We start from the raw sequence: 25,070 nt of genomic DNA, 5'->3' as shown, positions 1-25,070 counted from the left end.
GTAGGATTTACTGATAAATTTACGTAAATCCTGAGGTAGGATTTACCTCAGATTTACGAAGGCTTTGGGAACTCCAGGTCAAATTTGGTGGAGAATATAGACTATGAGATGTAAATATCTATGCTTGTTCTTCAGGAAAATCGATGAGAAAAATCAGAAGGTAGAGAATTCTCAATAAAAAGCACTTTGTTTAAAAAAAAATATGCACCTAAATAGATCGTCTAATTAGAGTACTTTGTATTATTCTTTCCCATCCAGGAATAATAATACAAAATATGTAGACTATACATTTTATATGCATGTCAATAAAAATGAAACTCAATTTCATAGGAAAGAAACTTTTTTATTAATTTTTCATGCTTTAGAAATCAACTTTTTAATTAAGGAACCTTTAAACATTGTTGCTTCTGTTCACCCAGTTAATGACCAAGTATCCTAAACTAAAATCAATCCCATTTCCTGAATTATTTGTTGCTCATAGCTGCAACAAAAAAAGGAAGGCTCTTCTAGACATATTCTCATACTCTTTTCTAATATTATCAATTCTTGCCCATTTGCAAAATTAAATAAACAACTTTCTTTATCTTCCCATCTGACTTCCTAGGTGCCTCTCCAAATTTACATTTGACCTCCATTTTTCCAATGATCCTTTGAAATTTCATCTACTGTAGGCAATATATATTTATAAAGATGTCTATAATGTCCTCACCAGAGAACTCAAATTCTCAAAACATATTCTTTATCTATTATTATAAGAAAATAAATACTTCTAGTATAGGAGTTCTTAATCTGGGATACATAAATTTGGCCTTTAAAATATATACATATTTATAATTATATTTCAATGTCAATAATTTCCTTCGTAACCTTCTGTATTTATATTATGCATTTAAAAACATTACTCTGGAATAGATAGGTCACATAGTGGATAGAGCACCAGACCTGGAGTCAGGAGGATCTGCGTTCAAATCTGACTTCAGACCTTTCCTAATTGTGTGACCTTGGGCAAGTCTCATAACCCTGATTGCTTAGCTCTTGCTGCTCTTCTGTCTTAGAAATGATACTAAGATAGAAGGTAAGGGTTTTTATTTTAAAACACTTTTTTGAGAAGGAGATAGTGACACTAAAAAAGTTAAGAACTCCTACAATCTAGTCAGTGGCTTAAATTTAATGCCTTGCTCTCTCCCTGCCAAAATTCTTAGAAATTATACACTTTTCTCCTTGGAGAGTTGCAAATAACATCTCTTATAGTCTGAAGGCTCCTATTTTGTGGGTTCCCTGTGAAAGAGTGATTGACTTGAACAATATTCAAGCATCTACTTTTAGTTCAACCTTGTCATGTTGATGACACAGATTAATTAGCTAATGACTATCTAATTTTATCACAGCTTGTAGAAAATAGATAAGTACTTCATTCAAACTTCGGGGGATTTCTTACAGCTGATATCTCTCTAGAATCATCCCTGGAGTTGCTGCTACTCTGAGGGACAGTAGTAAACAGAAGACACTGACCAATAAATAAGTCCCTGGTTTGACTTTCTCTTGCTCTCAGCTTCCAATTAAATGCTTATCAGTCAATCCTAAATCTGTAAATCTTATAAAGGCCAACATGGCTGCCACAGCTCTTTGGTTGCTTCAAGCTCTTTTAATGTCAGGCCCTCCCTATAAGGCAATGTCCAAAAATATCCTCCATTTTCTATAGCCGAAGAAAGCTTGGCAGACCTTCTGGACAGCTGAAACACTGGACAATTATTAAAGGCCAAATAGGAGAAGGAAGAGTCAATATTATAAAGGTTTAAAGTACTGCTAAATATAAATATTTGGAGATCTTACATACATACAGAATGGAGATGGAAATCTACAAAAGCGCAATGATGGTTCTACCTTTTTAAAAAGGAAGAAGAAAAGGTTTAAAAAGCTGGTATAAGATTAATGATGCTGTAGAAAGAAGGGCATCTCTACCAGATTTAGAAATAGAAACCAGAGCTTTTGGAGTGAAAAATGCATGAAAAAATAGAGAATAAAATGGTTTCTATGTTGGGCAGCTTTTATATATATATATATATATATATATATATATATATATAGGGTTATTTCAATTTTGTCTTTGTGTCCCAAATGCCTAATTGGTGCCTTTTGGTGCATTGCATAGAATACAAAAGAGGTAGAAACTCTCTCCACCAATGTAGACCAGCAATCGATTTATAGTTTACAGTCTGAGTTACCTGGAATGCAGAGATTAAATTATTGCAGTCTAATGTCCTACAGCTAAGTATATGTCAGAGGTGTCCCTTGAACCCAGGTCTTAACTCCAAGTACTGAACAATACTATCCTGCAGCTAACCTGAGCTACTATAGATGGCACTCAGCCAGACCCTTCAAAATGTACAGAAAGTTCTCATCAGTTTTAAAGGAAGCCTCTACAGTTGGGCACAACCATCAACTTCAGAATTTCAGGGGTTAATCTCTTTATAACAGCTGTTCTTGAAACCCAAAACCAGGCTGATCCAGGTAGTTGCAACTGAAATACCCACCCCACCCCCTACCCAGTAATAACCAAATATGCTGACCAGAAACTTGCCCTGACCCTAAATCCTCCAGCAGAAAGAACCTGGCCCAGAAGCAACATTTTAATTTGCCCACCACTAAACTGGCCCAATTGTCCCTAAAGAGAAGCTCCCCGTGATATTCAATGAGAGATAGTCCCCTTGATGATAAAAGACTCAAGTGCTGACAAGCTTCAGCCACACTATAGCTGACCACTCCCAAGCTCTGTCTGATCTCCTAAAATAGCCCTCAGGATAGACCCAGTAAGAAACAGATCCTTCTTTCCGTTTGCCCTAAGAAAGCTAAAGAACTCTCCAAGGGGAGTGGCCACTTTCTTCTGATACCTGATCCTGGCTGTGAGATCACAGCTTCCCCATAAATAAGAAGCCTTGGGAGAGGGAGGACTCCACACAGGGACAGGAGCCACCTTCAGCTCACTTCGCCAGCTTCTCAACATCTCCATCATGGTGGGTCTGACCAAGAAATGATTTAGCAGTCCCTTGCTGGTCTGCTGATGGGAAATGGAAGGAAGACAGTCAGGAGAGGAAGTTGTAGTTAGGTTGGGGAGGAGAGGGAAGCGAGTCTTCAGATTTCTGTTGGGCTCTTGAGACTTTGGCTGTGGGAAAGGGGGCATTTTAAATTGTCCTGAACTGTTTCATCCCACCAGATTTTCTTGAGTTAGTCCAATTGCCACAGGACAAATAATTAATGGAATTGCATTTGCCAGACAGAATGATGATCGCTGTATCTGAAGTGAAAAGAGAACAGCTCTCACTAGAAAACTATCTATCCTAAACTTTGATCCTGGGATGCTTATACTTACTATTTGGTTAAGTGCATTTAATGCATTGGGTTTATTGCCTTGTCTTAATAGACAATGTCCTGGCTAAGCGGAAATAGTGCTTCAAAACATCTTAGTGTTGTATGTCTAGGGCAAAACCTTAAATGAGCTATTAAACATTTTGTTAGTCTAGGAGACATTTATTTCAGCATTTGATTAAGCATTGATTCACTATTTGAGTTCCAGGCACTATTTTTCCTCAGTTGTCTATTTCATATAGTCTTAAAATTCCTAGATTTAAAGACTTCCTCCTAGCCCCAAGGCAGTATTTCTCAGGCCATAACCACCTACCTCAATGCAGAGGGCATTCAAGGCCTCTATATTAGAACATTTTAAATAGGAGAACACTCTTGATTCTGTCAATGCATTTTTCAACAATTATTAGCTGTATCTTTTTTCTTCTTCCTCTCTTCTTCACTGCAGTCCTTCAGTGCTGACCAGATTGCTGGTAAGTGCAACAAAACCTCAGTTTCCCTAAACCTGGGTGGTCTCAGCTCCCCAGCCTGACCTCACTAACCTTCAAAGCATTTTGCTTCATGCTGGCCCTTTCAGAGTGGGCTCCTTTGGGAGCCTCCTCTAATGACAGACTCATGGAATCAGCTAGATACACAGAAACATCAGGAATCTGTTTGGTTAAACAGTTCTTTGTGATTGATGTCTTTCTAACAGATCGAGTTTTCTAAAGAGCAACAGGATGGTAAGTTAAATCAGATTGTTGTTACTATGGGTGCCCTCCTCAAAAAGGCATGTGGAAAAACTGACTCTCAGGAAGAGCTAATCTCTTCCTAATTATCTCCTTTAGGCCTGCCTACCATAATAGGTAGACTGAGCTGAAGTCTTCTCTAAATATAAACATTTAACAAGAGTGAGTCTTACTCTTGTGAGCTACAGCCAAAGGTCTGGAAGCAGACAAAAGGGAAATGGTTTCAACTAGTAGTGATACCTCATATATTGATTTGTTTTTATAAATTAAAGCCATTTGCCCAGAGTATCTACTCAACCAAAATTATTTGGCCACTCATGTAATTTGATCATTTAAGATCCCAAAGAAATTTTTAGGAGATCTAATTTATTCGATTTGGCTGCCTAAATTTCTCAAAGAAATAGAACAAGCTTTTTATCATCACTCTCCTTTTCATCTTGTAATAATCACCTCCATGTCTGGGTTTTGAAAGAAAAGGAGTCAAGCTGTTTTTGTTTATGTGGAAAGTCAACATACTTTCTAAAATACCATGCTTGATGTTAAATTAATTACTTTGGCCCTGTCCTTCATTTAAAAAAAAGAATAGCTAGAACATTCCAAGCTTCACTTTAAAGAACATTAAGAAAGTAGTCATTGTGTCCCAGACGCACAATGCTTGATTGTTTCAGAACAGAGAGAATAAGGGTTCTATTTTTGGTTCGACAAGTCCATTTCTTGCTTTTCTCTAGAAATTTGTCTTATTCTTTTCTCTAAAGAATTTTGTCCAATGGGAATACTAACTGGGTAAAAGAAGATAACATTCCTTGACAGTTTGGTATCTTTTCTTAGTATGTTCAAGGAACTATGATAATGGTATTTTATCAAAGGGAGCTAATGAACTGAAAGGGATACACTTGTAAGATTTGTGATGTCCTACTCTTTGTGTTAGTTAGAATGACTAATCATACTGCTTAATTTTTTAACCTAATAGCTTTTTCANATATATATATATATATATAGGGTTATTTCAATTTTGTCTTTGTGTCCCAAATGCCTAATTGGTGCCTTTTGGTGCATTGCATAGAATACAAAAGAGGTAGAAACTCTCTCCACCAATGTAGACCAGCAATCGATTTATAGTTTACAGTCTGAGTTACCTGGAATGCAGAGATTAAATTATTGCAGTCTAATGTCCTACAGCTAAGTATATGTCAGAGGTGTCCCTTGAACCCAGGTCTTAACTCCAAGTACTGAACAATACTATCCTGCAGCTAACCTGAGCTACTATAGATGGCACTCAGCCAGACCCTTCAAAATGTACAGAAAGTTCTCATCAGTTTTAAAGGAAGCCTCTACAGTTGGGCACAACCATCAACTTCAGAATTTCAGGGGTTAATCTCTTTATAACAGCTGTTCTTGAAACCCAAAACCAGGCTGATCCAGGTAGTTGCAACTGAAATACCCACCCCACCCCCTACCCAGTAATAACCAAATATGCTGACCAGAAACTTGCCCTGACCCTAAATCCTCCAGCAGAAAGAACCTGGCCCAGAAGCAACATTTTAATTTGCCCACCACTAAACTGGCCCAATTGTCCCTAAAGAGAAGCTCCCCGTGATATTCAATGAGAGATAGTCCCCTTGATGATAAAAGACTCAAGTGCTGACAAGCTTCAGCCACACTATAGCTGACCACTCCCAAGCTCTGTCTGATCTCCTAAAATAGCCCTCAGGATAGACCCAGTAAGAAACAGATCCTTCTTTCCGTTTGCCCTAAGAAAGCTAAAGAACTCTCCAAGGGGAGTGGCCACTTTCTTCTGATACCTGATCCTGGCTGTGAGATCACAGCTTCCCCATAAATAAGAAGCCTTGGGAGAGGGAGGACTCCACACAGGGACAGGAGCCACCTTCAGCTCACTTCGCCAGCTTCTCAACATCTCCATCATGGTGGGTCTGACCAAGAAATGATTTAGCAGTCCCTTGCTGGTCTGCTGATGGGAAATGGAAGGAAGACAGTCAGGAGAGGAAGTTGTAGTTAGGTTGGGGAGGAGAGGGAAGCGAGTCTTCAGATTTCTGTTGGGCTCTTGAGACTTTGGCTGTGGGAAAGGGGGCATTTTAAATTGTCCTGAACTGTTTCATCCCACCAGATTTTCTTGAGTTAGTCCAATTGCCACAGGACAAATAATTAATGGAATTGCATTTGCCAGACAGAATGATGATCGCTGTATCTGAAGTGAAAAGAGAACAGCTCTCACTAGAAAACTATCTATCCTAAACTTTGATCCTGGGATGCTTATACTTACTATTTGGTTAAGTGCATTTAATGCATTGGGTTTATTGCCTTGTCTTAATAGACAATGTCCTGGCTAAGCGGAAATAGTGCTTCAAAACATCTTAGTGTTGTATGTCTAGGGCAAAACCTTAAATGAGCTATTAAACATTTTGTTAGTCTAGGAGACATTTATTTCAGCATTTGATTAAGCATTGATTCACTATTTGAGTTCCAGGCACTATTTTTCCTCAGTTGTCTATTTCATATAGTCTTAAAATTCCTAGATTTAAAGACTTCCTCCTAGCCCCAAGGCAGTATTTCTCAGGCCATAACCACCTACCTCAATGCAGAGGGCATTCAAGGCCTCTATATTAGAACATTTTAAATAGGAGAACACTCTTGATTCTGTCAATGCATTTTTCAACAATTATTAGCTGTATCTTTTTTCTTCTTCCTCTCTTCTTCACTGCAGTCCTTCAGTGCTGACCAGATTGCTGGTAAGTGCAACAAAACCTCAGTTTCCCTAAACCTGGGTGGTCTCAGCTCCCCAGCCTGACCTCACTAACCTTCAAAGCATTTTGCTTCATGCTGGCCCTTTCAGAGTGGGCTCCTTTGGGAGCCTCCTCTAATGACAGACTCATGGAATCAGCTAGATACACAGAAACATCAGGAATCTGTTTGGTTAAACAGTTCTTTGTGATTGATGTCTTTCTAACAGATCGAGTTTTCTAAAGAGCAACAGGATGGTAAGTTAAATCAGATTGTTGTTACTATGGGTGCCCTCCTCAAAAAGGCATGTGGAAAAACTGACTCTCAGGAAGAGCTAATCTCTTCCTAATTATCTCCTTTAGGCCTGCCTACCATAATAGGTAGACTGAGCTGAAGTCTTCTCTAAATATAAACATTTAACAAGAGTGAGTCTTACTCTTGTGAGCTACAGCCAAAGGTCTGGAAGCAGACAAAAGGGAAATGGTTTCAACTAGTAGTGATACCTCATATATTGATTTGTTTTTATAAATTAAAGCCATTTGCCCAGAGTATCTACTCAACCAAAATTATTTGGCCACTCATGTAATTTGATCATTTAAGATCCCAAAGAAATTTTTAGGAGATCTAATTTATTCGATTTGGCTGCCTAAATTTCTCAAAGAAATAGAACAAGCTTTTTATCATCACTCTCCTTTTCATCTTGTAATAATCACCTCCATGTCTGGGTTTTGAAAGAAAAGGAGTCAAGCTGTTTTTGTTTATGTGGAAAGTCAACATACTTTCTAAAATACCATGCTTGATGTTAAATTAATTACTTTGGCCCTGTCCTTCATTTAAAAAAAAGAATAGCTAGAACATTCCAAGCTTCACTTTAAAGAACATTAAGAAAGTAGTCATTGTGTCCCAGACGCACAATGCTTGATTGTTTCAGAACAGAGAGAATAAGGGTTCTATTTTTGGTTCGACAAGTCCATTTCTTGCTTTTCTCTAGAAATTTGTCTTATTCTTTTCTCTAAAGAATTTTGTCCAATGGGAATACTAACTGGGTAAAAGAAGATAACATTCCTTGACAGTTTGGTATCTTTTCTTAGTATGTTCAAGGAACTATGATAATGGTATTTTATCAAAGGGAGCTAATGAACTGAAAGGGATACACTTGTAAGATTTGTGATGTCCTACTCTTTGTGTTAGTTAGAATGACTAATCATACTGCTTAATTTTTTAACCTAATAGCTTTTTCATTAAAAAAAAGCCTTAAATATGGGTCTGAAAAACATTGATGTTTTTGACAATTCAGACAGAGGAAGGAAAATCCCTGGAAAATTCACAAGGGCATTTACTACATGGTCATAGGTGATGGCCTCATGAAGAAGAGTCTGATATCAAATAGTCTGATATACAAGCCAAGTCAAATTTTAGAACAATATGGTAGAAAAAAATATCAGATGCTTTAAAAAAAAAAAGCCTTTGGAAAATTCCGCTTCCTTTTATTTTTCACCCTCAGTGAAAATCTCATTTTATTTTCTTAAGACACTTCAACTGAGGACATAACATGGTCTTAGTATAGTCATCTATGGCCCTCGACAGAGTCTAACTTGCAATCTTGTTATAACTTATATACCATTTGTAAGACTAAGCAAAGGAGCAATTAAAACCCGTTTAGGAGACAGAACAACTGACTTCATATACATTAAGTCAACTCTCTCTACCTATTAAACTTGTTTTAAAATTAGAAATAAAAAAAGACTTTATTTAAGGGGTCATTCCTCCTCCCACCCACCCCATCCCCCATGTCAGGAAATACAAACTTAAGAAAACTACAGATTTCCCTTAGTTTTTAAATATGCCAAGATTGAGCACTGAAGCCTTTAAAAAATATAAGTAGGAAATGTGCAAGATTTACAGTATTTGAAGACTTTCTGGTTCTTCTGAAGAGCTCTTAGATTCTTAGAGAGACTAGAATCACTTAAGATGATTTCCAATTAAAATGAGTTATCTTATCCAAGAAGGAAACTGATAAGAGAGAGTTTCTGGTCTCACCATTTAAAGTAGAGAGGATTAGATTGGAAGCTATTCTATTACAGCCCATAAAATTCTCTTCCTACATCAGCAGTTTGACTAAGGTGATAGCAAAACCTCCTAAACAGACTGTATATGGAGGACTGAAGCCAGTAGCAGAAGACTCCAATTTCACATGTCCATTAAAGAAGGAAGATGAAAGAGAACATGATGACTCATAACTTGTGGATCATCTATCCACGGCAGCACTTGCAGTGTGTTTTCTTAGCATTGGTCATGGAAATGTAGAGTCATTATTGTAAATGTCATGCAGTCTACTTTAAAATTGTAGATTCATATAAAAGAAGTAAAAACTTTTCATCATTGACGAGTGAATGATCCTAAATTAATGGCCTACCAGAGACTTTTAGCTTGGTTTAGAGAATAAGTAGAGGGACCATGGAGTTTTCTAAAGCACTCAGGCTAAAGGATGGTACTTATACCCTTCAGAAATGTATGATGTTTTGGATGGTGACATGAACATGTGCCAGAAAAGATTTCCTGTCTTTTTCTTCTACCTCCCAAAAAAGGCACAGCTGGGTTCATGATTTGTGCCTTCTATGACTTCTTGTTCCAGTTCCCTCTTGGCATAATTATAGCTCTGGCTTTTTTTCTTTGCTACTCATTTCTTTGCCTATTCAATGCCCCTTTTCAAGCTATCTCTCTCAAGAGATTAGTGGTTAAAAGTTAAAAGTTTGAATAGAGCTGCACATGAAGTCAAGTGATAATGCCAAGTGGAAACACAACCAGGGGGCACCATAATGCACAGAGCCTGGAGTCAGGAAAACTTGAGTTCAAATCCAGCCTTAGACACTTACTATGTGATCCTGAGCAAGTCACTTAACCTCTGCCTCGGTTTCTTCATCTGTAAAATGGGGATAATAATAGTACCTACCCTCCAGGGTTGCTCTAAGGATCCAATTATTGATATTTATAAAGTGCTTAGTACAGTGCTGGCACATAATAAATTCTATATAAATATTAGCTATCATTATTATTATTATCATCATCATCATTATAGTAAAAAGGACCTGAGTTCAAAATGCTGTCTATGCTTACCTGCTATGTGACCCTGGGCAAGTAATTTGATTTCTGTTTGCCTCAATTTCTTCAGATATAAAATGGGATACTAATAGCATCTATCGCTAAGGGTTATTGCAAGGATCAAAAGAGATAACATAAGTAAAGCATTTAGCACAGGGCTTGGCACATAGTAGGTACTGTGTAAATATCATGTCATAATATAGTTTAGATGTACATCTGATATTGGAATATAGTGGGCATTTTCCATATGATTAAAGGATACAATGCAGAAAAAACTTACCAAAAAATAATCTAAAGAGCATTGCATTTGACTCTGACAACATAAATTAGTTCAGATTGGTTACTTTGACATGTGAATTTATAGACCTCTGAGCTTACCATTTGCCTTCAGGAAAATGATTATCCTACAGGATGTTAATCAGTGGAAGGAAGTAGGAGTCCTGGACCTCAAGAAAGGAGTTACCTTAATTCTTATAGGTTTGTCATGAAAATTTTTGCTTGAATTTTCCATAACTAAAATTGATCAAACCACTTAATAAAAAAAATAAAACCTTAACTATGAAATAAGACCCAGGATTCCTAAGGTCCCCTGTAATAATAGATCATAGTCATACCGCACTTTTAGCACTTTCCAGTTAACAAAAGCATTTGCCTTACAATGATTTTGTAAGATTGGCAATTAAAATATTATTATACCCATTTTACAGGTTTAGAAAATGACGCTCAATGAAATGATTTATCTTTAGTCTCACAACTTGTAAACGGTGGATGGAACCAGAATAGCAGTCTATTGTTCTTTAAGGGAAATGATTCATAACTATTCATTAAAGTAGCAGAGATAGATTAAATGAAGAAAAAAGGAGTAAATGTGGCATGAATTGCCTATTGCTGAAATGGATAAAGGGAATTTTATGAAGAGAGGTTGAAAAAGCAGTAATCTTCAGAGGCAAGTGGGAATATAATGAGGATGATGATGACATTTGTTACTTGGAGAAAAATATATCTAAGAAAAAGATGACTAGAATTTTTTTTAAAAGATTAAAACTGTCAGTCTAGAGAGTGACCTTAACCAGAAACATATATAGGTCTGTGTTAACTGATAGATCTGTGGTAGGAAAGAATACCTGAATAACCTGCCTTCTCTCTTCCTACAGACTTCAAGGAGGCTTTCCTCCTTTTTGACAGGACTGGCGAAAGCAAGATCACACTAAGCCAAGTTGGTGATGTGCTTCGTGCTCTGGGTACCAACCCAACCAATGCAGAGGTCAAGAAGGTTCTGGGAAACCCCAGCAATGAAGGTAAGTAATGAAAGAAATGTCTCTGAAAAGCTGAGAACCTGTCTATTCAGGCAAGGTCAGCTTCCAGATGCTGATGAATAAGTGACTTCCTTGCCCTATCATTTCCCCATCAATATATTAAGGTGGTCATAAGTGATGTGGATTGTTGGTAGACCTATGATTTGATCAAAGTAGGGAATTATTCATATGATAAATCCTAGCCACAACACAGATTAACAACTTTTATAATCATCTTAGTGGCCTAAGACACCAAGAGGTTGTTACTCTTTTTTTTAACCCTTACCTTCCATCTTAGAATTAGTACTGTGTTCCAAGGCAGAAGAGTGATCAGGGCTAGGCAGTCAGGTTTAAGTGACTTGCTGAGGGTTATACCACTAAAAAGTGTCTGAGGCCAGATCTAAACCCAGAACCTCATTTCTCTATATCTGGCTCTCCATTCACCTAGCTACCCACATGGTCATATAAGTAGTATGGATCTGAAGCAGGACTTGAAGTCAGTTCATTCTAACTTAAAGGCCAGCTCTTTCTTCCCCACACCACATTGCCTCATTCTTGGAAAATACAGCAGTTGAAAACATGGTGGTTTGGGTGATTAATGCAAAGATTTTTTGAATTTTTTAAATTTAATTTAAATTTAATTTTTTAATTTCAATTAGCATTCTTAGCATTATTCAGCAATCTCCAAAGTATCCACGAGGATAATGAAGAGTAAAAGAGATCAGACTTCATAACAAAACCATTTGTGAAAGATCCCAATGGACTTTGAAATCAGAATTCAGTTACAGAATTCTATATTGTAATTCAGAATTCAGTTTGTAACTTTACAAGTGAATCATTGAAGAAATCAGTGAGAAATGTGTTTTGTAAAATTCAGACCCATTTATTGAGAAATCAGTCACTCAAAATCAATATTTAGCCATTGACCCCAAGTAGCCATTTAGCAGTTTAGGAGGATAGGTGATTTAGGACAATCCATAAGAAAATATCAATTAAAAGAAAGAGTTGGGAATGGAGAATGGAAATTGAGATTCAAACAACAAAAGTAAATTACAAAGAAAAGAAAGTGACCAACTAGAAGTAGCTAGACAGCAAATTATTAGTTAGAGTGCTGGACCTGGGTTCAAATTTTGCTTCAGATACTCCTTTATATTGTTTCCCTGAGCAAGCCCTTATCTGTAAAATGAGGATAATAATAGCACCTACTTACTAGGATTGTTGTGAGGATAAAGCACAATAACGTGTATAATGCATTTACAAACCTTTAAGTATTATGTAAATGCTAACTGTTATTATAAATGCAATCTAAATCACCATTAGAATTATATTCAGACTTTTTCCCTCTTCTTATCCCCCAACCCTTCCCAGGTTGAATTTTATCAATTTAATCATGCTAAAAGAGCATGAGATAAGATAAGAAAGCCATGAGTCAAATTTTATTTTTAAAATGCCTTTTTCTAATTAAACATCCATCTTTGACCATGGAAAGATTAGATTAATGTAGCTCATTTCTTTAGCATTCAAGACTCAATCTGTTTTAATCTTTGCTCTCCAATTTAATTTCCATCCTATGAGAGCACACTGGAGGAGGGAAAATATGCATAGAGATAATTTCCTTCCACTGTCTATAAATGACTATAACATTTTAATATTTTGTCATCATCCGGTGTGGTACTAGAAGTCTGGTGGGGATCATACATTGTTAAAATATGCCAAAGAAAGTTCCCTCATCTAGAGAACTTCAGACTTCAAGAATTAAGTCCAGACTTACTTATATTATACTTTAAGGCTCAGAGATTTAGAGCTAGAAAGAACCTTAGAAGCCATCTAGTCCTACTCTTTCATTTTATAGATGACCAGAGAGGTAGTGATTTTGCCTAAATGTCATAAGTAGTATAACCAGGATTTATTTAAATTCATATCCACCATTCTTCTCCCACTTCTTCTCAGCCTTCTAGTGCCTTCCTTTATTTAAAAAAAAAAAATTCATCTTCCATCTTAGAATCAATGTTGGAATGTATGTTGCTTCCAAGGTAGATGAGCAATAAGTGACTTGCTCAGGGTCACATAGCTAAGGAAGTGAATGAGGTCAAATTTGAACCCAAGACCCATCTCTAGGCCTAACTCTCAATCCACTGAGCCACCTAACTGTGCCATCCCCATACTTTTTTCCCTAAATATCTTTTAAAAAGAAAGTACTTAGTACAGCAAACTGTCACACAATAGGAACTTACCAGATGACATCATTAAAAAATTCCATTATAAATTAAGTCTGTTCCAATCTTGTTTTTGAAGTATTATATGTCTGTAGTATCTCAGAGGACTTTTATATTGCTTCCCCACCTAAAAAAGAAATTACCTTTCAGAAACTCTCCTTCTCTTTAAAAGTTTCATCATCTTAAATGTAGATGAAATCAAGATTGTTTGGAGTTTTTTCAGGTCCCTTATCAACAAACCTGAACTGCTATTATATTGCTATTATAGATAGCATAATAGAATAGGGTCATATTGTGCATCCAGAACTCTGAAACCCATGTTAGGCTAAAGAATTGATAGGCTCTGGAGGGTCCATAAATCTCAAAATGGTAATATTTCTTTCAGAGATGAATGCCAAGAAAATCGAGTTTGAGCAGTTCTTGCCCATGATGCAGGCTATTTCCAACAATAAGGACCAGGGAAGTTATGAAGACTTTGTTGAGGGGCTGCGTGTCTTTGACAAAGAGGGCAATGGAACAGTCATGGGCGCTGAACTTCGTCATGTGCTAGCTACATTGGGTAAGTACAACTGATTTCCTGAGGCCAGCAGAAAGGCTGTCCGAGAAGAAGAAAGGGGGATAATGGTTAAGGGAAACCTGATCAGTGCAGGAAAGGGAAATGTACCAAAGTACACTTGATGAATAACAATAGTGGGAGAAGTCATTTGTTGAGTACTTTGACCAGTTAATAGCAATATTTGCTTTTAGGATGTCAGAACTTAGTTAAAAGAATCTACACCTGAGAGAACATCCTATAATGAATAAAGGCTTAAATCACAAGAACATAGTCATCTCAAATTGTAGGAACATAAATACATTGTGGTGTTTATTCAAATAATTCAAATATTCAAAAATATTTATGTTTCCTTGTCCCTAAAAATTAAAATGGAGAAGGGGAAGTACCTGGAGGCTTTCTCTAGATAAACACTTTCATCAGTATCAAGGAAATCCCCAGGCAGAAAATCCTTCCACTGATCTACATTAGATAGTCCTCTGGAATTTAGAGAATTATCTGCAACCCTGTGAGGGGTTAAAAGACTTACCCACAGTTACATAACCAGATCATGTCAGAGATAGACCTTGAACATAGGTCTTCCTAAATCCAAAATCATCCTTTTAGCCACTAGACCATTCACACTACTTCTTAAGTTAGTATTAGTTGGGGCAGCTAAAGTGTCTCAATGGATAAGGAGCCAGGCCTGGAGTCGGAAGACCTGGTTTCAAATTTGACCTCAAACACTTCCTAGCTACGGGACCCTGGGCAAGTCACTTAACCCCAAGCACCCTTACCACAATTCTGCCTTTGAACTGATGTTTGGTATCTCTTCTAAGACAGAAGGTAAACATTTTTTTAAAATAGCATCTTGAATGAAATTAGAAAAGCAAATTGGAATACATAGAAAGCAAGTTAGAATATCATTTTTTTTTCCTTTTCCAGGTGAAAAGATGAAGGAAGAGGAGGTAGAAGCCCTGATGGCAGGTCAAGAAGACTCCAATGGCTGCATTAACTATGAAGGTAGGTTCTGGAATGCTTTCTTTGTTGGCATGTTAATGATAATAGTAATAGCTATGGCATTTTAAAGTTTGCAAAACATCTTATAAATATATGATTTGATCCTCACAACAACCCTGGAAGGCCGGAGCTATTATTATCCCCATTTTATAGATGAGGCAAGTGAGCCAGAGATTTAAAGTATCTGTATTATCTTACTTCATGCTGCATCTCACCAAGTCCTCAGAATAGAAAATGCTTTATTTCCCTGAACTTTTTCCTTCCATGTACTTGATTTGTAATTTACTATATAAAAATAATTTGCATAGTTAATTAATTTTGAGAGCCATGAAAATGTCAAGAGAAAACACATTGAGTGGAGTCCCTCTATCAAATACAAGGGGAGAACATGGGCAAGAGTCACATTGTTTGGGCTGGAATTAATTCCAATGGGTTTCATTCTTCCTGGTTGGATAGAATCTCCAAATTCATGATACTCCAAAACCATTTGAGAATTGACTATAAAAATATGGGGTTGGGATTATGCAATTACCCGGTAAGATATTATACAATCACGAATAGACACCAAAAGAGAATATTATTTGTAAGTTTGCACCAGTGGTCTTTACTTTTGTCTTGCCATTGGACTTCAGTGACTGTAAGAGAGAATGAGGCCAACAACTTTGTGAAACTCTGCCTAACTTAAATCCAATTTATGCACAAGGCAAATGACCTGATGTCATTTTAGTCCTCTTCCAGTATGAAGGACAATGACTAACAAAAGTGGACAAGTGGGGGCAGCTGGGTAGCTCAGTGGAGTGAGAGTCAGGCCTAGAGACAGGAGGTCCTAGGTTCAAATCTGGCCTCAGCCACTTCCCAGCTGTGTGACCCTGGGCAAGTCACTTGACCCCCATTGCCCACCCTTACCACTCTTCCACCTATGAGACAATACACCGAAGTACAAGGGTTTAAAAATAAAAAGGAATTCTATTTAAAAAAAAAAAAAAAGGGGACAAGTATCTTCCAGTTAACTAACTATTCTAGAGGCATATCAAAGCAGCTTCAGCTATATCCAAATGGCATAGAAATGTACAACCAGAATTCAAACAAGAGATGCAATACTAAAAAATCCCAATGAGATACCTAGTAGTTTAATCTAATGCTCATTTCAGAAATGGAAGGGAGCTTAGCAATCATGTGATGCAGCATCCTATCAACAGTGTCCTTTCCCATTTTGGGCTAGTTCTAATTATCAGAAAGGCCTTTTTTCCTTTTACATCAAACTTAGCTTTGCCTTTCAGCAACTCCTGCCTTGCTGCTAGATCTTCCTTCAGGGACCAGAGAGAACAAGTGTCATCTTTCCTGTTCTTGTAAACAGTTACTGTCTCTTTTCTTCTTCAGGGATATGTCCTCAGTTCCTTTAACCATTCTTCATTTGGCTCAGACTAAAGAATCTTTCACCATTCTAATGGCACTTCTCTGGACATTCTCTCATTTATCAATGTCATTCTTGAAAAATCACATCCAGTTCAAAATATACTACTCCAGTTTTGATCTTACTAGTGGGATTATTACTGATTTTATTACCTTCTTTGGCTTCAATAAGCCGTTTTTGAGTCATATTGAGCCTAGATCTTTTTCAGATGAACTGCTTTCTGATCATACTCCCCAAACTAGTACATATGAAATTGACTTAATCTCATCTGAATAGATTCAACACCATTTTCTAGTCTTGCCAATATGTTAGAGGATCTTTCACAGATTTGTGTCATTTGCAAATTGCATGAGTCTCCCACTGTTGCCTTTATCCAAGTCATTATAAAAATGGTGAATAAGACAGAGCTACTTTACTAGTCTTCCTGCCAAGAAATATTAATGACTATTCTTTGAGTCAAGCCATTCAACCATTTACAGATCTAATTGTATTAACGTCTAGCCCCCATCTTTCCTTATTTTTCCACAAGAATAGCAGCATATAATATATTGTGTCTTAAAATTGCTGGAATCTAAGATTGTATCTATAGCAATCTTCTGATCTAGAAGTTTAGAACCCCTGGCAAAAATTAAAAAAAAAAAAAAAAAAAGGAAATCTATTTGGCCTGGCTTCATTTGTCCTTTGTCCTTGTGTCCTTAAAGAAATAAGTTAGCCTGGCTCTTTGTGGTGCTCTCTTTTTCTAGATATTAATAAACCATTTCTTAATTCCTGAACAAATTCTAGAATATATTATTAAACTCCAATTCCTGGTTTATAGTCTGCAGACGCTGTACTTTGCCTTTTTGAAAAAATCTGGACAACGTTTGCCCTTGTCCAATACTACAATACTGACACAATTTTCTACTATCTTTTAGATATTATTGACACTGGCTCAATGATCACACCCATTAGTTTTTTTTTTATTATTAACCAAGGGAATAACTTGCTTACTTCTTCAGCACTTTATAAGTACTTACTACCTACCAATAGAGAATCAAGGATAGAATGTAAAACTCCCTGGCCTGGTAGAGATTACATTCTATCTGAGGAAATATATAGAGATGAATAAAAACAAAATAACTTCTCCAAGGGAGAGTGCTGACATGTAAGACCTCATAGCTCTTGAGTTGAATCTGGAAAAAGAGATTCAAAAAGGCAGAGATACAAAGAGGACATCTCTTAGCCTGTGCCAAGATCCAGAAGAGGAAAATGGAATGTCATGTCCAGAGAACATGTAACCTAGTTTGTTGAAACATAGAAAGTGTGAAGGAGAATCATGGGTAATAAACCTGAGAAGAGAGACAAGAATCAAATTTTAAAGGGCTTTAAAAGTCAAGCAAAAGAGTTCATATTTCATCCTAGAGACAAGAAGGGGCCATTAGAACTTTTCTAGCAGGGGAGTGACACAGATCACTAACAATTAGGCATGTTGATTTGATAACTACATGGAAAATAGATTGGAAAAGGATGAAAAGAGAGGCTAGTTGGGTGGGACCAGATGACTTGAATTCATCAAGGGAAGCTAAATGCCCTCTAATTATCCCCCCTTTATTTGGATATCAATTCCTAAATCATTTGTTAGACCAAATGTTCTGTTCTTTCTAGTCCAGAGATTGTTTTCCTTGCCACAGAAAGCAAGTAAAAATAAGAATTATTTTTCTGTCTCTTCTGTCTCTGTCTCTGTCTTTCTCTGTCTCCCTGGCTCTCTGTCTCTGTCTCTGTCTCTGTCTATCTGTCTCTCTCTCCACCTCTCTGTCTGTCTCTCTGTCTCAGTCTCTATCTGTTTGTCTCTCTCTTTTCAGTCATCCACACCAGCCAGCAATCCAATCCTTTCTTTGAGCTCTCTCTTCTAAATATAGCTTGAGGAGTGGGGTAGAAACTTAGCTTTTCTTTGATGGCCTCTACTCATCCTGAGCTTTACCACTTCTTGAGCCATTCTTACAAATCTGCTTCATACTCTCATTCATCATTACCTGCCCCTCCCTCCATCTGCTGTGTATCTATCCATACATTTGTATATCTACATGTATATAATCTGATTCAGTTGGCAAGTTTCTTGTGCATTCACACCAGTCTCTTTGGACAGCTCCCGGTTTTTTCAGTGGAATCCTTCTCTTCACATCCTCTGAATTTCATGCTGCAGTGTTTTCCATCCCTCTCAGGGTGACTTCCATTGTATCATTTCAAAGCATAAGATCATACCAATCCTTCCTCTCAACCCTTTGAAATCTGTCCTCCCAAAACCTATAACACATACCAGAATTAACTAGTTTTCTCTCCTCTAATACAAATTCTGGGCATTAAATGGTCACTTCCCCTGACCAGGTTCCCTCCCCGTCACCCAGTCAACTAATCCTTCCCTCTTTAGTAAAAATCAGACCCAGAATTGAATTATTGAATTCCTCCTTGTTTCCCTTATCTTTTGAAAGGATGAAATTACTTTTAATGCAAGTCAGGAAATTATTAACTACCCTGTTTCTCTGGTTGAAAACTCTGGTTGAGAACTGGATAATCTATGTTCCGCATCCCTACTATGGGTCATGTCTCTTTCCCAGGCTTAGGATTCTTCCTAAACTCCTCATTTACTTCTTTCTGTAGAAGTAATAATCTGTAGTACACTCTGATGGCAAAACCACTTTTCCCAAATGCTGATACCATGTACCCCTGCACCAGCCCACCTGCAGCCAAGTTCATAATCTTATTTCCTCATAGAAGTATATCATTTTAATATATATAATGCTATCTTGTTTCCTCCCAACTCCTTTAACACATCTTGTGAATTAGGCATACCCCTCCAGAATCACATTCCAGTCTTGGGTTTTATCCCACCAAGTTTGTGATAACCAGAAGGTCAAAGTTGCATTCTAATTTGCTTCATCTTGTTGCTTGTCAGTCATTTTAGTCATATCCGACTCTTCCTGACCCTATTTGAGGTTTTTGTGGCAGAGATACTGGAATGGTTTGCCATTTCTTTTTCCAGCTCATTTTAAAGATGAGGAAACAATGACTTGCCCAGAGTCACACATCTAGTAAGTGCCTGGCTCCTGATTTGAACTCAGGAAGATGAGTCTTACTGACTCCAGGTCCAGCACTCTATCCACTATGCCAAATAGCAGCCCCTCACTTCATTTTCTCTGTTGTCTATATGTCATGCATTTGCGTATAGACATTCAAGGCCATGTCATTACAACTACTAACCCCTTCCATTGATTTTCATCTTCTTTAAAATAGTCCATACCTCAACTGCTCTTCTTCCTATTCTCTGGCTATTCTTCATGGTATCTAGCTTGGTACATATAGAGGGGTAATTTTCTCCTTCCCCCAGCCTCCTTGCCTTTTCAATTTAAAGCCCTTTTGATTAGATTTGCAAAGCATAAAGAAATTACATTCTTATCAGGTTTTCTTGGGTATACTCCAGGTGTCTTGTCATTCTTTATGCTAAGCTAAGCCATACAACAGAAATCCAAATCCCATTATCCGATGCCAGCTGTTCATTTCTGAATTGACAGCCTTCCTATAAATACATATTTTTGAAGCTCAATAACTGTGTGAAATGTGAATGCATTAAAACCTAACATATGTTTTAAATACATGTATATGTCTAAGATTCACTAAGGCTTGTACTCTAAGGATACTGTTTGGCAATTGCCTATTAAGATAAAAATAAGGACAGCTTGGGAAACCGACTCTCCCTAATAGTAAGAGATACCCAAGTACTAAACCTCTTGGTCTCATAGCAGAAAATAAGTAGGATTTAGCAGATTGTCCATAAACCTTTTATGAAACTTTAGTAATTCTAATCCTCTGTTTCTATTATTCCACAGCCTTTGTCAAGCACATCATGTCCATATAAATGAAACTCTCAAGGTACAGCAGCATCTCTTTAATCTGCATGACTTATTTGACTTTATTCTTTCTCTGGGGGTCATATCTCTTACAGATATAATTATATTATTTCCAATTAAGAGCCCCTACCCAAGAATACAAGTTATTTGATATAATTATAATTTGGACTATAGTTTCTTTGTATTTGTGTCGCTCTGAAAATAGATATTCTTTCCTTTACATTCCTTAGTTTTCACCAAAGTGGACATGCCAAGCTTGTTGTTGGTTAATATCTTTAGTTAAAACACATTAACAAAATTATGAATTCAATGCCACAGTAGATCAGATGATTTGGTTGAATCCTCAGACTGGATCCACATTTACCAAAGCCTTATCCCTCCTCACCAATAATAAGGTATCTAATCCATTGGTTATCAGGGGTACCAGATTAAATACTTGACAATTACTTCTTTAAAATGAAACAAATCCTGAAACATTCATTAAATACAATAAACAAATCCTATAACTTTCATTGAATACAATAAACATTCATTAAATACAATAAATTAATACTTCCAGTCTTTAGAGGAATATATGAAACACTGGTTGATATATATTTATATATGGCCTTCTTCTTGCTCTTGAGCCACTTACAATACTAAAGGATTGGGGTTGGGGGTAGAGAGAGAATAACCCAAAAAACTATCATCTGAAATAATACATGCTAAGTGCAGAAAAGCTTATCTTCCTGGAGGGAGAGAAATGGTGCTTTTTTTCTTAACTTATGAAGGATAGAACATAAAGGACAACATTGGAAACTTTTTAAACTCTAAGTACTAATCAGTCTCCAGTACCATTTTGTTTCATATTGAATTTAAGAAGCATTTTATTAAGAGCATTTTCTAGGCCAGCCAAGGCACTTGCTATGCTACAAAGACACCCAAGGCACTGCTTTCCTTAAGGTCTACAGGCTATGTCAGAGCAGGGAAGATAAGATAATGATACTACAAGAGAGAATGAGGGCTATTAAGTGAATGGTACAAAGTGTTTTTCATCCTGCAGAGAGGAAAAGACACCATCTCTGTTTGGAATAGAGGGGAAGGTGGCATTTGGACTGAACACTGAAAGATAGGTAGGATTTCAATAGAACATGTGTAAGAATAACATTCCGTAAAAATAGAAAATAACTGGAGACTAACAGGAATCAGAAATGAAGAAGAAAACACCTTCAGACTTGGTGGACTTTCATTTTGATACCCTACCTAAGAAGAGTGACATGACCTTCTCAGGCATTCAAAAGTGACTTCCTGTGTCTCATGCAATGGCTAAAAACTTATCCTATCCTCATTGAGATGCTTGGTCTTCCCTTCTGCTGCCTTCATGGGACTCCAAAAAACTTGTTGTTGAAACAGATGATAAACGATTAAGAAATCAACCATGCTGACTAATTAAAACTCCACACACAGCTGAATTGCTCTTTATTAAAGATATTTAAAAACAAGAAGAAAAAAAGGAGGTTTGGGGGGGAAGGGGATTACTACTTGATAGTTAATTAAGTAGATTCCATAAGAAGTTATATTAATAATATTAAGAGTAGTATATCCTAGATCAACTTATCAGAATTCAGTTAATTTTTTTAAGTCTGAAGCACAGAATAGTGGAGAGGGTCTGAAATACAGAAAGACTTGGAATCAAATCCTTCATCTGCTCACTTCTACTAACCATGTAATAGTGGGCCAGTAACTTACCTCTCTCAGAATCCCCTGGCAATTAAAGATTACAACTGACAGAGGAATTAAGGATCTGCATTGTAGAAGGAGTTTCAGCACTAGGACTTTCCCATAATTAAGCTAAGTAAATAATTAAATCATAGAACTGAACCAAAAGCAAAACCATCATGAAGGTCTATAAATGCCCTAGTAGCTACTGATTTCTGTGATGTAAGAGATGGAATCACTGAAAGGCATTTAGGAAGCACAGTGGATAGAGCACCAGACCTGGGTTCAAATCAGACCTCAGACTTCCTAGCTGTGTGACCCTCGGCAAGTCACTTAACCCCATTTGCTTTGTCCTTGCCCTTCTGTCTTAAGAGTTGTTACTAAGTAAGGATTTTTTTTAAAGAGATAGAGTCTCAATCTAAAATTATATACTTCTTTCAGAGAAAAACTAATCTTATAAACAAAAAATCCCAAGGTCACCTTCCTGCTATAGCCTATTCTTGTGGAATAATTACCCATTTATTTACATGTCTCTTCCATTAGAATAGATGTTCCTTTGGGGCAGGCTTTGTTTTTTACTTTCTCTGCATCCCTAAGGCTTAGCATCCTCAGTACTAGTACAGAGTAAGCACTTAATAATGCTTGTTGATTTTTAAGATAAATTATTTAAACATTTAAGCAAGCATTTAATTTAATATATAAAACAAACAAAACAAAAATTTAAGACAGATTTTCTCCCCTATTCTCAAGAATGCCCACCAAACTTTTACTTTTTTTTTTTTTTGTTAGGAAAAAGAAGCAGCATAAATCTAACTATGTTTCCCCCTCTTAACAGAACAAGAGATCTCTATGAAGACTGACTGGAAACTAAGCCATAAACTTTAGGAACATTCATACTCAACTCTCCAGATCAGTTGACCAACAAGACAAGAGAAACCAAAGAAATTTGGACTATGTTATATTGAAGGCCTCCCCAATTTTTTATGTACCTTTCTCTTTTCCTTCTGAATGCTCAAGCTATGTCTCTACTACACAAGGCAGATGTTTGCAGAAGTAAACAACTTGGACAAAGTTTCTACAGGTCTCAAGTCTGAGTTATCTCTCTTTCTATGCTATCTACCATGGGTAGATGTGTACCCTTGAAAGAATGAAACAATCAATAAATCACTTTGGTCAGTCTCTGGTGGTGACATTGTCTTTGTTATTCTTGTCATATTCTGAAGGCAAAGAACAAAACCGAGGATTTTTTTCCTTTGAAATATACAGGGAAAAGTTTGTTATCAAATCCTTTCCAGAAGGGCAATTCATTTTTATCTAAATTTCCAGAAGGAAAGAGAAAATTAGGGCAAAGGGATGACAAAGAAAAGGGAGATCTATATCATGTTCCTAGTGGCAAAATGAAGTTTAATATGGAGGTCACTCCAGGTTATTGATAAGCACCTGGAAATATCTTCTCTAGGCTAAACTTAGGGGGTCATGGTAGTGAATTTTCCAGTATTTGAAGATCTATCATGTAGAAATGGGGTTACATTTCTTCTCCTTCATCTCCCTGAATATCATATTCCATGCCTTTCAGTTCTTTAATGTAGAAGCTGCTGTCATTTGAGGATTTCTTTCTGGAAGGTGATCTGTGAATTCTTTCAATTTCAATTTTATTTTCTTGTTCAAACATCTCTGGGCAGTTATCTTTGATAATTTCTTGTAATACGATATGCAAGGTTTTTTCTTAATCATGGCTTTTGGGTAGTCCAATAATTCTCAAATTGTCTCTTCTAGGTCTCTTTTCTAGGTCTGCTGTTTTTTTTTATAAGATATTTTGTGTTTTACTCTATTTTTTCATTCCTTTGATTCTGCTTTATTGTTGTTTGATTCCTCATGAAATCATTAGTTTCTATGTGGTCCATTATAATTTTTAAGGCCTGATTTTCCTCTGTCAGTTTTTGGTTCTCCTTTTTCAATTGGCCTATTTCTTCTTGCATTATTTTCATTTCTTCTTGCATCACTTTCATTTCTCCTTGCATCATTTTCATTTCTCTTCCCCACTTTTCCTCTACCTCTCTTTAATTGGTTTTTGAAATGCTTTTTGAATTCTTTCAGAATCTGTGTCCAATCCATGGTTTTATTTTGGACTTTGGGTGTGTTTCCTTTGCTTTCACTGTCCTCTTCTGTGTCTGTACCTTGCTCTTTGTCTCCATAAAAATTCTTTAGAGTTAGGTGCTTTTTTTTGTTGTTTGCTCATTTTTCCTATCTAATTATAGGTAGGCTTGGAGGGAATGATGTGATGGTCTGAGGGCTGAGAGTTCTGAGAGCCCCCTCCCACTGCTAATTTAGTGGACCCTTTAGATGCTGATAGCTTAAAGATTTGCCTCAGGCTTAGGTGTAAGCTTTTGATCTCACTCTGATTTTGATCAGGTCAGGGACTGATCAAATTCTAGCCTTAGTCTAGGCTTAATCTCAAGTTTCTGGTCTCACAGTGTACTTGATCCAATCAGGCACACCCTTGATTGTCCTGTCTTGGAGTTCTGCCCTGAGCTTTAAGTAAAAAGATCTGTACTTGGTACTTAGTACTATCATCCACCTCAAAGTGAGAATTAAGTCCTTGTTCCAAGCCCAGATTGGAATTCCCTGGGCTATTACTCCAAACTTCTCCACAGGTTTGAAATTTCAAGGGGTATGGGTTGGCTTGTACTGTATTTGCTCAGGCAGGGTCTCAGGATCTGGATGTTGGTTGGAGTATAGATTCCTGAACCTCTGACAGCAGATGTGGGATAGGGGAGTGTGGCTCATTCTTGGCTTGCTCTTCCCTCCTTGCTGCAGCTTCTTGATGGGTCTGCTCTCCTCTCACTCCAGTGCCCCAGATGTTTGTTGCCTATATTTGAGGTTTTTCCTTTCTTGAAAGTTGTTTCACTCTGTCTCCTTATTGGTTCTTTCACTCCCGTTTTCATTTTGTGGCAATATTTTAATCTTGGTTGGAGAAGATTTTCATGGTGGCACGGAGCTACTGAGGATTACTCTGCCATCTTGGCTTCACCCCCAGAAGTCCCCTCCTTCATCTCTATAAAACAGACCTTGGGCCAAT

The 25,070-nt window shown here is 37.0% G+C and overlaps 1 protein-coding gene across 5 annotated transcripts in view; it reads left to right on the top strand.

The window, feature by feature from the left end:
• Positions 1-23,170, top strand: part of MYL1 (myosin light chain 1) — a 38,862-nt gene extending 15,692 nt beyond the window's left edge. Inside the window, exons 1-7 of one of the 5 annotated variants that reach the window (XM_044670732.1) lie at positions 2,976-3,014; positions 6,814-6,838; positions 11,087-11,230; positions 13,829-14,002; positions 14,921-14,998; positions 20,273-20,315; positions 22,827-23,170. In XM_044670732.1, the coding sequence (XP_044526667.1) occupies positions 3,012-3,014; positions 6,814-6,838; positions 11,087-11,230; positions 13,829-14,002; positions 14,921-14,998; positions 20,273-20,301 (453 nt within the window). In that variant the 5' untranslated portion in view covers positions 2,976-3,011 and the 3' untranslated portion in view covers positions 20,302-20,315; positions 22,827-23,170. Of the gene's footprint in view, positions 1-2,975; positions 3,015-3,811; positions 3,837-4,057; positions 4,086-5,937; positions 6,017-6,813; positions 6,839-7,059; positions 7,088-11,086; positions 11,231-13,828; positions 14,003-14,920; positions 14,999-20,272; positions 20,316-22,826 lie in introns of those variants that run through there. The other 4 variants (XM_044670733.1, XM_044670731.1, XM_044670730.1 and 1 more) reach the window with 4 other exon arrangements.
• The last annotated feature ends 1,900 nt before the right edge of the window (positions 23,171-25,070 follow it).

The sequence above is a fragment of the Gracilinanus agilis genome, chromosome 3 (genome assembly GCF_016433145.1).
Source record: "Gracilinanus agilis isolate LMUSP501 chromosome 3, AgileGrace, whole genome shotgun sequence".
Classification (NCBI taxonomy): domain Eukaryota; kingdom Metazoa; phylum Chordata; class Mammalia; order Didelphimorphia; family Didelphidae; genus Gracilinanus; species Gracilinanus agilis.
This window is presented reverse-complemented; position numbering and strand designations above follow the sequence as displayed.